General features: G+C 51.5%; 1 protein-coding gene across 1 annotated transcript; it reads right to left on the bottom strand.

The window, feature by feature from the left end:
* Positions 1–3,053: 3,053 nt before the first annotated feature.
* On the bottom strand, positions 3,054–13,084 carry TMEM61 (transmembrane protein 61). The gene is made up of 3 exons (XM_019625976.1): positions 12,491–13,084; positions 8,855–9,204; positions 3,054–3,469 (listed from the first exon to the last, which is right to left on the bottom strand). The coding sequence occupies exons 1-3, from the start codon at positions 12,503–12,505 to the stop codon at positions 3,181–3,183; spliced, it is 654 nt and encodes a 217-aa protein (XP_019481521.1). The 5' UTR covers positions 12,506–13,084; the 3' UTR covers positions 3,054–3,180.
* Positions 13,085–16,098: the final 3,014 nt, after the last annotated feature.

The raw sequence follows: 16,098 nt of genomic DNA, 5'->3' as shown, positions 1-16,098 counted from the left end.
ACCTTTTCTTTCCTCTCAATGACCCAGCCTCCTTTCTCCCTTTTTTGTCCTCTTAAAAAAAAATTAAAAATGTGAGTGATGAGTAAGAAGCTCTGAGTAGGTGCTCAGTAAAATGGGTCTAACCTAACCTCTTCCACAGAGCCACGGTGAGAGGAAGCAGAAAAGGAATAGGTGTGTACGGTGTATTTGGAAGTGTTGGGTTATCCGTTGTTCCCGCTCCCCTCCCACCTGCCTCTGACTTTCACCTCCCTTCCCTGCAAAGTGCGGGAGAGTTGGAGGAGTGGTTGAGGGGTCTGTCATCCTCCAGCAGAGGGCGTACGAACCACTGTTTTCTTCTTCAAGGAATTGAGGATCCTCGCAAGATCCTCAGAGGCAGGGAGGGGGAAAATCATACCCCTTTGCTGGGGTGGAGATGAAGGGTGGCATGGGAATTTTCGGTTGGGAAATTTCAGATTGATTTGAGGTAGAGAGCGGCAGGGGGCTGGGTCACTAGGCAACCCAGAGGGTAACAGAAGTTTGGGAGGGCACAGGGAAAATGTGGGAGAGGTATGAGCTCGGAGGGTCCCTGATATCCCGGGCCTGGTGGCAGATACCAGATGTGGGCTCTGAGTGGTGGGTGAAGAAACTGGACAGCCGAGCCCAGGAGGAAACAGACCAGAAAGCAAACCATTGCCTACTGGGGGCTATGGAGTGGCAGATCCGGCCTCATGTGGCTCATCTACCCTGTGCCCTGCTAGTGGGCACAAGGGTCTCCGGTTCACAGTGATGCCACTGCGGCTCAGAAGGGTTAGGTGGCTTGCCTCGACTGGAGACTGGCTCCAGGGCCCTGGTTCAGTTTCCAAGACGCTGGTGACCTTGAACAAAGTCACTGCCTCTCCTTGGGGCTTTCACAGATGAGTTGATATAGAGAGAAAGCAGAAAAGGTTTTTTTTGTCTTCCAGCCCTCCCCACCCTCTCCAACTTCCAGCTCCTGCCAGGCAAAGGTGGTGCCTCCAAGTCACACCTGCAACTCATTAACTCACCTGCCTGTGGGAGATTTCCTGGCTTTGGGGTAGGAGGAGAGCGGGGCTCTGCTTTCCAGCCTGGGACCCCATTAACCCTTTAGGAATTGCAGAGGGCCTGATAAAACCCCACCCCTATCCTCATGATACATACAGGAAACTGGTGTGTGTGTGTGTGTGTGTGTGTGTGTGTCCAGCTCAAGGTCACTCAGCAAGGTCAGAAACAAGGCAGAATTCAAACCTACATCTTCATCATACCTGGGAAGCACAAGGCACAGACAGGAGAAGAGAGGGAAGGAAGGAGGTACAGATGGAGATCCAGGATTTGGTGATGAGGGAGGGGGAGGATTACAGGACCCACAAGATCTGGCTTGGGCGACTGAGAGGGCCCAATAATGATAGTAAGAGCTGACATTGATTCATTTGTTCGGTCAACAAATATCTACTGAGCATTTTCCTCATGCCCTGCACCATTTCTAGGCTTTAGGGATACAAATGAAAAGGAAAGAAACAAAAAAAATTCCTATTCTCAGAGAGCTTATATTTGTGGTGAGGAGAAATACACAACAACTAAGCAAACAAAAAACAAATTTAAAAAGATAAAACGTTAAATGACAGGCAGGGGTTATAAACAAATGGGGCAGGAAGAAGGCTGGAAGTGCAAGGCGCTGGGAGGGACTCAGTTGTAAACAGTGTGGTCAAGGATGGCCTCATGGAGGGAGGGACCGAACAACGGTGCAGGCAGGTGAGGCGTGAGCCCTGGGGAGGAGCTTCCGGGTGGAGAGAGGGAAAGTGCCAAGGCCCACAGCACACTGCCTGCAGCTGAGAGCAAGAGGGAGCGAGTGGAAGCGGGGAGGTCAGGCCCAGGCACCCCGGCCCCCACCCACACTACTGTGAGGCTTTCATTATGCAAAGTGAGCTGGGAACCACTAAGGGTTCTGAACCCAGGAGAGACGCCATCCACCTGGGTATGATCAGGCCATTCTGAGCTGAGGAGACTTCAGGGGATGCTGGTAGAAACACGGAGACCTGAGGCCATCCAGGCCTAAGTGGGAGGATCCCAGCTGGGAGCCCAACCAGGCCTGAATGAAAACACCTGCTCTGCCTTTATGCTCTGTGATTTTACCTTTCTGAGGCTCAGTTTCTACACCTGCTAAATAGGGACACCACCTGCAGCACAGCAGCCTTGAGAATGTGAAACAATGGCAGAGGGCCTGACCCAGCATACAGTGGGCCCTTGGGAAATGCCACCCTTATCCAGATGACTGAGCCCCAGAACTTTGAACCCCTGCCTGCTGTGTGACTCTGGGAAGGTTACTTCATCTCTCTGAACTGGTTTTATCATCTGTGAATGCGATAGTGTGATGTAGGGATGCAGGATACAGCTGGACAGGAAGCGGACATTTCTGCCATATCTGGAAAGTAAGGAAAGGTGGCGAGCTCCCTATCACAGGAAATATGGAAGCAGTGACTAAAGTTGCACTTGGTGGAGAGGGGTTATCTCTATTAACAAAATCTGACAATCACTGCATACTAACTAGATTTCCACCACTGGGCTGAGAAATCTGCATTTATTATTTGATGCATTAGCACTGCGCCTGCATGGTCAATGTGAGGCTTACAATGCCTGCTGCTATCACCTCATTTAATCCTCATAGCTCAGCTCTCTGAGGTAGGAGGTGGTACCACTGTAATTCCCAATTCCCATTTTATAGAAGAGGAAACTGCGGCACAGAGAGGTAAAGTCACTTGTCCAAGATCACTCAGCTGGAACCCAGGCACAGGTAGTCTGAATTGAGAGTCCATGTTCTTTTGATTATAAACTCAGTATGTGATGTTGGCCAGTCCTGGCTCTGCCTCTGGGCCCCAATTTTCCCATCTGCACAATAAAATCTCCCAGCTGACAGCCAGCACTAACTGCCAGCCATTATCTCGATAATATGAGCGCATTATCTCGGCCCAGCTGGGCCCCTGATGACTGCAGCCCCACCAACATCATGTGGGGCAGAAGAACCACCCAGCTGGGCCCAGGCAACCCATAGAATCACGAGAGATAATAAAATGGATTTATTTTAAGCCATTTGTTACACAGCAATAGATAAATAAAACAGCATTCAGCAACAAACATTAGTTGAGTGCCTACTTTGTACCAGGTACTGTATTAGACACTAGAATAAGCTCATGATTTGTCTCTAGGAGCCTTTAACTTCCTCTCACCATGGTCTGAAATGGCCAGACAGGAGCAGGCAGCGCCAGGTGTTATCTCTCCAGGGATGGCATCAACAGCAAGGATGATGCTCTCGTAGCTAGGTGGAGGCAGGGCGGGCTGGGTCCCAAGCAGGGCATCCCTGGAGGCACTGCATGTCAGGCCTTCCTCCACAGGGTACGCAGGTGGTTCCAGGGGCCCCTCAACTAATGGGCAGTGCACGGCCTCCTCATAAGAGGGGATGTCAACCAGCTTTGGGATCCTACAGAGACAGAAGAAGAGAGGCCGTTAGCAGGGGCAAAGGCGCTCTTTGCAGGTTCCCCAGGATCCCATATACATACTTGGAGCTTGGCATGAGAGGCCCTGCCAACCTCAGCTCTCCCACTCCACCCTCCCTGCCTGCACATGCTCAGTACACCTCTTCATTTCTCTCAGCAGGGAAAGTCCTTCCCACTTCCCTCACCCCTTCTCTGCTGGTCAGTCCCCACTTGTCCTTTGAGAGTCCTCTCAGAAACTTTGACTGGTCCCTCCCTCAACAAAGCTCCCATTCCCTGCTCTGGGCTCCCACATTTCTCTCTTCCGTCACCACATTGACGCCCCCTGGTTGTCCTGTAGGCCAGGGGACAGATGCTTGGGGGTGTTTGTTGCCAGCTTACTGTACCATCCCTTACAAGAGCCGGAGTTGTGGATGCTCAGAGCAGGATGGGAGACCTCAGTTCTGCCCATCTGGATGCTTGAGGCCCTAATATGGTTAAGTCCAACAAGTGAGTAACTCTGCCTGTAGGCCTCCAGGGTCAACCACATCTATCTCTGAACAGCTTGGCTTTCCTGTGACTCACCCCCACCTCCCTTAAATGAAGCACCCTGCAGGGACTTGAGGCAGAGACCAGGTCCTCCGAGGCTCCCCTAACCAAGCCCTGCAGCTAGATTCCGAGAAGAGGGGCCACGCATCTCCCCCACGCCAGTGAGAATACTAATACTGACTCTCAGTCCTCTCAGGGCCCCAGTGGGTCACCTCTAGGGAGTCCCTTTCCCTTCCCCTCTTAGGACCCTGTGGGGTGAGACTGTCACTGATCCCAGGCCCGGGCTGCTTCTGTGTCAGGGATGATACTGTCAGATACTCTAGGTGATCTTGAAAGTTCCCTTACACCCTGAGTTGCTTGGGGGCTGGCTATGAGTCTGAGCACTGGCTGGTTCAACTCCCTCCTCTGCCACATTTCTGGTGGGAGATCAGGGTCAGTAACTCCATTAATCTGGGCCTCAGTTTCCCCTGTAAATGGGAACAGTAACGGCCCCCACCTCACAGGGCTGTGTACAGATTGAATGAGATAATGCATGGGGGCATACAGCACATGCTCCATAAACAGGAGCCACTCACAAAGTCTCAAAGGTCTCCATGAGGAAGCAGTGTGGGGAGCAAACTCATCCCAGGTCTCCCGCGTGGCAAGCCCCATGCAGGTCAGGCTCAGGGAGGCTGTCACTCACTAAGGGTCACCAATTTGGAGCTGGTAGGGAAGAAGTTCAGTCCATACCAGTGGGCCTGCCTGTCTAGAGAGGGGAGCAGCTGACAGCAGAGGCTGGCCTGGGGGACAGAAGACGTGGAGGAAACTCTGATCCAGGGGCTGTTGAGGTGGGAGGTGGTGAGTGCTGGAAACCTGCTGATATCCCTCATGGGAGCACCTATCACCGCCAGGCACATGGCCTGTCTCTAGGCAACGTGTCTTCTCAGCCCAAGCCCACCACAGCCCTCAAAGGAGCCCACTGGCAGGCAGGCTCGCTGCTCCAGTCACAGGCAGGATCATGGAGCAGGCTTGGGGGTAGCCTGGGGTTACCCCAGCATGTGCACCAGTCTAATGGAGGGCACTAACCAGGAGCCAAATCTGGGCATCCCATCCAGTACTCTTGCAAACTTCCCTCACAGACCCTCCTCCTCTGGAAGCCAGCCCAGGAGCCTCAAAGCTGAGGAAGCTGATGAGGGGCCTCACCCTTCTCTGCACTGCCAGCATCCTTTGCAGGTGAAGGCGGGCAAAGATTATTGTTCCTGGAGGCTGGCAAACCAGGTTCTATTGCTGTGTGACTTAGGCTGTGTTCACACCCTCTCTGAGCCTCTTTCTCCTTATTTGTAAAATGAGGGTGACAATTCCCATTTTATAGATTCAGGGCAGGGAAAAATGGGAAAACTTTGACAACACTCAGAAAACTGTGGGTATTAAGGCTTCCAGAGCCCCACATCTGCTGCCTGGTTTACCTCCCAGTCACACTCCTGCCACAGCCCACTTCTCTAAGCCCCGGAGACATGACACAGGCATTGGGTATGCTTAGGGCTACCCCAGCAGGCGACAGCTGGCACAGCAGGGCACAGGTGCACTGAGCCTGCAGCAGGAACTTTGCTTACAGGGCAGGTGTGGAGTGGTCCTCATGCCACCTGCTGTCACCTGAATAGCCAGCTGGGCCCACCCAGCCCCAAGTCTCCACGGTCATGGAGATTCTTAGAACTTGGGTACCATGAGGCCCCATGCAGGGTGGCCATATCGCTCACTTTAGGGGGAGGGTCTGTTCATGAATGTGACATCCTGCATTTGTGTGGGGCCAGCTGCCACTGTGGTCCCCATGCACAGGAAGCTCTACTGAGGCTGGGTTTCACCCACACTCCAGCCTGGGTGGGGCAGGAGACCTGGCCTGGTACCAGCTCCTCTGCCCTCAGCTGAGTCAGGCAAACATGGTAGGAAACGGGGGAGGAACAAGCATGAAATACTATTTGCCCAGCGCTTAAGCCTTCTAATCTATTTCACATTTGTGACAACCCTGGGGGATAAGCATCTCTCAGCCACTGTACAGATGAGTGAAAGTCACACATAAACTAAGCAGCAAAACCCCAGCTCTATCCAACGGCCAAGCTCAAGCCAACTCCACCGATTACGCCTCTCCCCACCCAGTCCCTAATCTCTCCACACCTCAGTTTTCTCATCTGTAAAATTGGTCTAATCCTTACACTTACTTCATAACTGCTCCACTTATGAGCAGTTGAGGATCAAATCAGTCAGTGGATATAACAGTACTATAAAGTAAACTATAAAGCACAGTAATAGCAGTGAAAGCTAATGTGTGCACAAACTTTCCAGCATATGCCCTTCGCCACCAATCATCTCATCTGAGCCTAACAGCAATCCTAGGGAAAAGGTCTGTTGCCTTTAGTTGATGGATAAGGAATTAGACCTGGCTCAGAGACTCTAACTAACATGCTCAAAGACACACAGCTTATAAAAGAAAGAGCAGAGACTGAAACCCTCAAGTCTGATTAGGCCCATGCTTTTTCTGCTACTCACTGAGGATGGGGACCCTCCCTGGGAGGCTTCCTGTCCAGCCACCTCATTTAGGGGATAACACATAAGATGGGAGCCCCAGACGGCAGGGGTGTTGTCTGTTTTGTCCAGTATTGCATTGTCAGTGCCCTGCATAGGACCTCGCACACAGTAGGTACTCAGTAAATATGGTTAAATGTGTGAAAGAATAAGTTGATGAATAGATGGAGAAAGTGAGGCCCAAGAGGGGGAGAAACCTGGCCAAGTCATCAGCATAGGAGGCCTTTGTTTCTGACCTGGATTTATCCATAGCCAGGTACCCTCAGAGAGCGAGGTACCTGGGACAGGAACAGTCGCGTGGCCTCCCCATGGAGGGCAGATGCTGGTCTATGGGTGGCAGGGCTGGGCTGAGTCAGCCCAAGACAGGGAGGAGCATTAGCAGAAGCAGCCTCCCTGACACCCAGCCACCCAGTTCTAAACCTAAGACTTGGGTCTAGAAACCTGATGGGCCAGGAACACCCACCCTGCAGCCTCCTGGGTGGGCCTCCTCCCTGGCCCAGCTGAGAATGAAGGCCAAGTGCTCCCACTTGAGAGACACACCTGTGGCCCAGACCCTGTTGGGTCAACATGGCTGTGTGTACAGACAACACCCACCCCCTATACTCAGGCCACACTGGGTAGGGAGGGACAGGCTCCCCGCCAGAGCACTCTTGAGGCCTGGCCTGGTCCCAAGTGATCACAAACTCGGTATGCGACTGGTGTCTCTGAGACCCAGGCTTCTCATCTGAGAAGTAAAGGGTTTGGCTGGAGAGTCCCCAAGGCCCTGCCCTTCCCTCTAATAGTCGGGTCAAACCAAGGCCTGACCACTGGACAAGTGGCCTCTGTTGAATACTCTACTGTCTCTGACCTCAAGGATTCCCAGGCCAGTAGCAGGACTCATCTGTCACATTCCTGAACTCAGAAGCATTTTCCCCTCTAACAAAGGGAAGGAGGGTGTTCAGGTCCCAGGCCAGCTCACAGATGTCTGCTTCAGCCCATAATACATCCAAATCTGGTGCTTACAGAGTGGTGTGGGAGAATAAGTTTCGTAACCAGCAGGCTCTGCCGCTTTCTAGCTATATAACCCTCACCTTCTTCTTCTGTAAACGGCAACAGTAGTTCTTACCTTGCAGGGGACAGAAGGACTGGAGAAGGTGTATGCAGGCCCCTAATAGGTAGGCACACCCAATACTTGGTTGAATGAATAAATACATAATAAGTGCACACATGATTCACTTTCTCAACAGGGCAAAAATTGGTTCTTGGTATCTTGGTGATACTCTTTATATATAAAGTACAGATACACATAAAGGACATAAACAAATATATAGTATATCTGTGGTATTAAATTTCAGGGGGAAGGATTAAGAAAAAATGGCTAAAAAGCCTCATAGAGGGAGCGAAAATGAAAAATAAGGTTCAGAAATAGTGTCGTAATGCAAGATTTTGTTTCCATCCCCCCATCCTTTTGCATATTCTCTTCTGCCTGTCTAAATGTTTCTTGCTAGTTTAGCCACTTGAGGAAAAGTTAACATTTACTGTGTACCTACTATGTGCCAGGCATGGGGCTCAGTTCTAAATACACAGCATCTCACTCAATTCTCCCTGTGTCCCCTGCACTAGGGAGTGGATGAGTGCACAGACTCTGGGTCCAAGACCTGGCCTTGACACACACTAGCGGGATGTCCTGGGGCAAGTTACTTAACATCTTGGTGCCTCAGTTTGCTACTCTATAAATGGAGTTACTACTTCAGCAGCCTTTTGTAAGGATTAAATGAGTAAATATATGAAAAGCACTGAGAACAAGCCTGGCCCATGTTAAGTACTATACAGGTACTATTATTGCTGTTATTATTATTCCTGTTTTATTTCAGATAAGCAAGCTAAGGCTCAGTGGGTTTGCACGATCTATTTGAAGTCCTACCACTAATAGTGATAGAACTGAGAGAGGATCCCAGTCGGTCTGATTCCTGTGCCTGGGCTCTTAACTCCTATGCTACTCTGCCCTATACCACGCTGAGCTCAGCTGCCACCTCCTCCAGAAAGCCTTTTGAGATTTCTCCATGTCTCCAAAGGACAATGTCGGCACCTCTCTCACAGCTCTAACTTCTCTGGTTGGTCAATATCGACTTCTGTCATGGGGCTTTAAACTCCTCCAGGACTGTGTTGATCAGCCTTCAAGTCCCCAGGGCATAGACAAAGCCTGGTCCAGAGAAGGAACCACGTGAGTTTGCTATGCAAATGCATGACAGAATGGTGCTCAACCTGTGGCCCCCACCCATTGCCCTCACCCTGCCCCCACTGACCTGCAGCTCTCCTTCTCCAAGGGCTCCACAGTGAGGTAGTACAGGTCTCTGGAGAGGTGATATGGGTCCCACTGGGGTGGCCCCCAGGTGCTGGCCTTGACGGACCACAGCAGGCCGAGGAGCAGCAGCAGGCCACCTGTGCCGCAGCAGAAGAAGCTGACAGACCTGAGCAGGGACCTGGGAGCCTCAGGCACAGGGTGCCCAGCAGGTGGGGCCGGCTGGCCAGGTTGGGCTCCTGAATCCCCTTCACTCCACCACGCGAAGCATAGTGTCCCCGCCACCAGAACCACCATGCCACTAACCATCATGCAGTAGCGCAGAGTGATGGCCATGTGGCCCCTGGCACAGGTCTGGACGTGGAGAAGGAGAGAGAAGAGTAAATGGGTGAGAGACCTGCCAGGTGCTAGAGACCCAGGTTTCAGTCCTCCTCTGCCTGAGTTCACTGTGCAACCCTGGAGAGGTCAAGCCTTTGCTGGTAACATTTTAAACACCGAAGTCCCCTGGGCCTTCCTGGATCACAGCACTTACCTGTATTTAACTTCTCCTTTGCTGTCCCTATTGATCCTGTTCACTGCTATATCACCCAGTGCCTGGCACATAGTAGCCGCTCAATAAATATTTGTTAAAGAAATTCTCTTAAATGAAGTAAAGTGTTGCTGGGCAAATGTTTGTTGTGTGAAAAACCTGCCTCGCAGCTGGGAGGAGCTGGGCAATGGGAGGGAGCACAGGATTCCAGCTGCTCCAGTCCCCAGCCACGGAGCGAAGGCCTGTCTTTGGTCCCAACTCTGCCGTTCACCATCTGTGTCCTGGGGTAAGCCTCTCAGCTGCTCTGGTCCTGTTGCCTCATCTGTATAAAGGGCAGGCTCTCCAGCAGGCTGCTAGGAAAACAGAGCAACTGCAGCTCCTCTTCCAAAAGCTGAGCCAGTGAAGCAGGGGGCTGGAGAGCTCACAGACCTCAGAGAGACTTTAATGACCAAACGTGGTTCCTCTGAACAACGCCCTGCTTCGCCACCATTCAAAGGCACGCTCCTAGGAGAGCAGTGGGGCATGGCACACGCAATTCTCCAGATATAGTAGGTGAAGCTTCCAAAAGGGCATGTTCCCACCAGAGGGGTGGAGAATGGGCAGGAAAGGGGGAGGGAATTAAGTACAAACTTCCAGTTATAAAATAAGTTATGAGAATGCAAGGTGCAGTGTAGGGAATAGAGCCAATAACATCATAATAATTATGTATGGTGACAGATGGTTACTAGGTTTATGGTGGTGATCACTTTGTAAGGTATATAAATGTTGAATCACTACGTTGTACACCTGAAACTAATATAATACTGTATGTCGATTATAATTTAAAATAAATTAAATTTTTTAAAGGGGCATGTTCCCAAATGTGTTTTAAAATGTGTGTGTGTGTGTGTGTGTGTGTGCGCGCGCGCGCACGCACGCACACATGGGTGAGAGAATGTATACATCTAACGAGGTGCTCTAGGAGTAGACCTCAATCTTTCTGAACCGTCAGGCCACCAAAAGCACATAGAAAAACGCCATTTGTAAATTACCTACAGTTCTCTGTCTGTGAATCTGTCTTTGGGGCAAGTACCTCCATTCTCCAGCTCAAGGCATTTTCATGGGGGGAGAAAAAGAACCTGACTACCCCCTCCCCAAAGTCAGACAGCTAGGAGAGGCTGTCAAGAAGAGGCTGTCAAAAGGAAACGCTGGAGAAACCAACTTAAAAAAAAAAAAGAAAAAAAAAACCAACAAATCAATAATAGCAAGCCCTGGCCTATATATCATGGCACTTGATGGCTGCCCTTCATACCCAGCATCTCATCTCACAAGGAAAGAAACTCCTGCTTTGCAAATAAGGAGATGGAGCCCAGCAGGGTGAGGGGCTTTGCCCAAAGCCAGATAAGGTTTTATGGGTTGAGAAACCCATAAAGAACTCACTCCTACATAAGGTAAGTTACATTGCTTTTTACTTTCTATAAAATTAACAGTTGCTCATTGCAAGAAAAAGAGAAAAGCACAGAGGGGAATAAAAATGCAAAAATACAAATCATCATTCAGCCTGTCCCTCAGAGATGAGCGTGAGCCCCATGTGGCTGTTCCCCTTCCATTTCTCCCTTGGCTTCCATACATGATGATGGGGGGAAGCAGGTGTGTGCAGGGCATCTACACGGGCTGGGCACCACACCAAGCACTTTACAGGAGTCCCGTTACTTAGTCCTCACAGCAGCATTATGTCCCAAGGACACTAGGACTCTGAGAGTGACAATCTGTCCGAGGTCGGTGCCAAATTTGAACCCAGGTCTAGTCTGACTCAAATTCTTGCGTGTGTGTGCACAGCTGGATCTAGCTATATTTTTTAGTATATAAAGTTGAGACCTTACTGTGAAGAGATGTATCTGTAAGTCTTTGGTACAGGCAGTCCTCACTCTCTAGAACGCACTGCCCTGCCCTCCTCAGACAAGGCCCTGCAATTACCCTTAGCATGTTCTCAAAGCTGTGGTCATCTCCCACTGTGTGGATCTCCCTCCTTCTATGTGGATTCCCGCCCCCACCCCCCACCCCCACCATGGGCAGGCAGGGCACATGCTAACCTGCCATCCCCAGAGGGTGGAGGGTGTCAATCTCCACTGGATGAAGGACAGCCTGTTCTGTTGCTGTGCAGTGGTTTTCATTATCATCACCCATCAGGGCTCTGACTGACTACCAGCAGGGTGTCCCAGTGCAAGATTCCCCCTGGCCTGTTTCAGAGAGTGGTCTTCAGGCAGCTTACTCACCTCTCGCACTCATGTACCCAGAACCCCAATAGAGGAAGAAGAAAGGGCTCCTTGCCCTGGAGGGCATCACCTCAAACCCAGAGAAGTCCCACACCTGATCCTGGCATTCAGTCAGGGCCTTACCAAGCTGGCCCCCTTCCTCAGCTCCCTCATACCCCCCACACACACACCCAAACTCCTGCCATCTGGGGGCCTCTATACGTGTTGTTCCCTCAGCGTGGGGAGCCCGCTGTCCCCATTGTGGCCCTCATTTCACAGCCCCACCCTTTCAACACCATCTCCTCCCAGAAGCCTTTCTGCTGCTGCCACCCCCACCTCCCACCAGCTAGAGGAGACCTTCCCCTGCATGCGATTTATTGCTCCTTCTAATTAGCTCTGTGACCTTGATCAGACTGCTCAACATCTTTGGGCTCCAATTCCTGCCTCCCAGGGAGGAGCAAATTGTGAAGATGAGATGGCAAAGATGGCAAGCTATGAGTGAAGCATGGTGACACAGAGCTAGACAGAGGATCGACCCTGGTTCTAACACTGGGCAAGTTACCTGGCTTCTCCGTGCCTCCCTTCCCACAGTATTATCGTGCTACTAACAAGGGAACTTGAGGTGCCAGTTTTCTGTAAAGAACTAAACCGTCTGAACAAGTGGCCCAGACCATCTCCACATACCTGCTGGGTAAACTGAGGCCCTGAAAGCCATGGCCCTAGGCCACCCAGCGAGTTAGAACACAGGAGACCTGGGTGTCCTGACTCTGCCCACCAAGCCACCGTGGTCAAGGTAAAGGGAAGGGGCCAGGCTGGGTCGGCATTACAGGGAGGTGAGATGCTCCTGAAAGAGGGAGAAAAGGAAGCTTGTACCCACCGCTGGCGTAGCCATCACGAGGCAGGCGGTTAGGCGCGGTCCAGGAATGGGGAGCCAGGAGCCGGTAAAGGCATGATGGCCATCGGACTGGAGAGGGCGCGAACTTGGGAACAGCGTCCCTCGGGTCTGCAGGGGGCGTCGGCCGTTCCGGGGCGGCAGTCCCTTAGACTCCCTCTCCGCGCCTTGCAAAAGTGCTAAGGTCGTGCTCCGGTCTCATCGCGGGGTCTCGCCTGTCCCCGACCCACAGCCCCCGTCCGCCCCGTCGCTCCAGCTGCCCCGCACTCGGAGCGGAGGTGCGGAGCCCGGCTCCACCCGGCCGGCGCCGGTTCCCCCGCTGCGCGCTTCCGCAGCGCCTTTGCAACCCGGCGGGGGCGCCGAGCTTCGCGCAGAGCTCGGGCTTCGCCCTCGACTCCAGGAGTGACCGCCCTCCGGTCCCGGCCCCGGCCCTAGCTTGTTCGACTGCGGCCGGGCGTCCTGGGCTTGGGCACAAGGCGCGCCCCGCCCCGCCTCTCCTGGGATCCGCGTCCTTGCGGGCCGCAGGGTCCGGCGGAGACTGGAGGGCACCAGGGTCCGGAAGGCTCCAGGGCGGTTCCAGGTGCTTCGCCACCGCCCAGCCCGACCCGCCCGACCCGCCCGACCTTAAAGCGACAGCGCGAGCAGGACTGGCTGAGGTTAGGGTTTCCCAGCGCCGTGAGAGCGGCAGACCGCTGTTACCTGGAACCACCTGTCTTTGGGGCCGTCCCGTCCCCACTATCCCACTGGGGCGGGCTTGGAAACGGACAGACTGTTCCAATAGCCATCAATGATCAGTCAGAGAGGGCTCTAGGACCCCCGAGCCCATGCCGCCTCATTCCATTTTATAGCAATGGAAACTGAGGCCCGAAGAGGGAAAGTCATTGGCCTAAGTGGTTTTACTGCATACTCCCTTGACAACTGGCTTTTTCTTCCCACAGCGGTCAATTTAAGAGCAAGCCCTCCTGGAAGGCCCTCCAGGACCTCACATCCTGAGGTGGAAGGCATTCACAGAAATAGTGGTCCCCCATTTAAGTGCTTCCCACAGCCCCAGTTAAAGGTTACTGCCCCAGCCAGTGAGAGGCCAGGGAGAGTGGGGCTTGAGGGCAGGGCCTCCCACCTATTGAGTGACCTAATTTCTCTGAACCTTCTTCCTCCTGTGTCAAAGGAGTATAAGGATCCTAATTCACAGGTCTGTGAGGACTGAATGAGTTAAGCAGTGAATGTTAAGCACTGGCCCATTTAACCAATGCAGGCTAACAGCAGTTTTTGTGAACAGGTGATTTGGGCACCTGGAGTGAGGGTCAGGGGTGTGTGTGTGTGTGTGTGTGTGTGTGTGTGTGTGTGTGTGAATTCTATGGGAGGACACCACAATTGTCTTAGAAAGGTGAGAAGGAGGCACAGTGTCCAGGCTGAAAAAACAGCATGTGCAAAGGCTGGACAAAGTCACAAGCTGGTTAAACCTTGACAAGTTCATGTGGGTCAAAGGAAGCCAGTTCCCAGACCAGCCAGGGCCTGTTTTTGTGTTTTCCTGCTGCTCCAGCAAGGCAGGGGACAGGGCCTAAGTCCCCTCAGCCATGCCAAGGATTCCCCACGGAGCTGGTGGGGTGCACTTTCATTACAATGGCTTTTTTGTGTGTGAATTCCCTTATTAGGTGGTGACCTCCCTGAGGGCAGGGACTAGTTGTGACTTGGCTCAGGACTCAGCCAGACCCAGCAGGGCCAAGACCATTGGGACTGGGTCCTGATTGGAACCCAGGGATCTGGCCCAGTTCTTCTGTCTTCCTCTTCTCCACGTTTTGGGAGCTCTGGGACCCCACAGGTTTGGGCATACTTGCAGACTCTTTCTGAGCAAACAGCCTCGGATGTTCCCTGGCACCAGGTGGGAGACTCACAGGAGAAAATTGATCACCAGCTTTCTGCTTCAAGGGGCTGGAGAAGGGGGCTACCACTTGCACCTACTTATTACATGTCACCAGCCAGCAGCTTTTCTCATTTTGTTTTTTAATTCATTTTTCAATTACAGTTGACATACAATATTATATTCATTTTTCTTGTTTAATGGTCACCTTAGCACAGTCGTTGAGGTCAAGAGACAAATGCCCTGCCGAGAGTCACACAACTAATACGTGAGGGGTAGAAAGTGGGGATGGGAAGAGGAGGTGCTAAAATCCACATGGGTCTGAATCTTCCAGACCCACATGCAAACTATGCCCTTTCACAGATGAAGAACAGTTGCCAGCCCTGTAAAGGAAGAAAACTATTTCCCTAAACACAGCCTCATCTGCATAGACTCTGCCCACTCTCCCACGCCACAATCTTGGGCAGGTGATTCCTGGGGCTCATGGCCACATTTGGCAGAACAGTGAGAAATAAGCACTGCTTTGCCAAATGGAATCAGGACTCTTCGGGTTGTTATGAGGATTAAATGAGTTATTATGTAATGTGCTTAGCAACCGTTTTTGGCTTATAGTAAGCACTTAGTAATAGTGGCTACTACTATTATTATTATTATTTTGTCTAAGTAGAAGAGAAGCAATGAGAATCCATGATCTCCTTGGCAGAGCCCCCTCCCTTTCTTCTCCACCTCCTGCCTCCAGGACAGGGGTTCAATGTCCTTTCCCAGGACCACTACCTAGAGACAACCAACCACTGTAACATTTTGATATAACTATCCAAAGTGTACATTTTTGGACATACATTGCATACCATTTCAGTAGCTTTTATTTTCATTTCACAGAATTCCTCGTGGGTATCTTCCCATATCTCACTGCATTTTAATTATTTGTTTTCATGTCTTGCTCCCTATGGACATCATCTGAGGGCAAGAATGAACATCTTATGTCCTGTTCCCCCACTCCCACTCCCACCCCTCTCATGCCATCTCAGCTGGCATACATAGGCCCACCATGAATATATATTGTGAACAGCATGAGATACGCAATGATGGTGGGTTGTTCTGTCCCCTGCCTAGGAGGGAAAAAGGTTTATGGGAGGGCGGGGGGCATTTCAAGGTCTGCCAGCAATGCAGCTAAGGCCGGTCAAGGTCTGGGGTGGGATATCTTTAAAGAAGGATCTCTGCACACATTCCTTAATGCCAAATAGCAGGTTTGGCTTCATGAAAAAGGGAGTTTAGGCCAATGTTCTCAACCCAGGGTGATTTTGCCAAACCCCAATCCCAGAGCACATTTGGCAATGTGGGGAGACATTTTTGGCTGTCACGCTGTGATAAATGCAGCCGGGGCGGTGGTGGTGGTGGGGGGGTGCTACTGGCATCTAGTGTGTAGAGGCCAGAGATGCTGCTAAACATCCTGCAGCACACAGGACAGCCCCCTTAAAAAATTACCCGATCCCAGGTGTCAAGTGCCAAGGTTGAGAAGCTTTGATTTAAATAGCTAAACTTTGGAGACTAACTGGTTCAAAGATAGTCAGACCATGTTCTGCAGAGAGAAGGGAAAATAAATAAATATAAGTATATGATATAAAGAAATATAAGAGAGAATAAACCTGAGATTCTAGAAATTCAGCCCTGTTTTCCTATATGGTATAGAAAAGTCTCAGAAATGCTAACATATAACTTCTAAACCAGACCTTCC

This window comes from Hipposideros armiger, unplaced genomic scaffold, assembly GCF_001890085.2.
Source record: "Hipposideros armiger isolate ML-2016 unplaced genomic scaffold, ASM189008v1 scaffold_647, whole genome shotgun sequence".
Classification (NCBI taxonomy): Eukaryota; Metazoa; Chordata; class Mammalia; order Chiroptera; family Hipposideridae; genus Hipposideros; species Hipposideros armiger.
This window is presented reverse-complemented; position numbering and strand designations above follow the sequence as displayed.

Excerpts from the sequence above, each read along its gene's own strand:
- TMEM61 (XM_019625976.1), bottom strand. Across the intron at positions 3,470-8,854 it reads TTGGAGAAGGAGAGCTGCAG|GATCCCAAAGCTGGTTGACA; the intron begins GTCAGTGGGGGC and ends CTGTCTCTGTAG.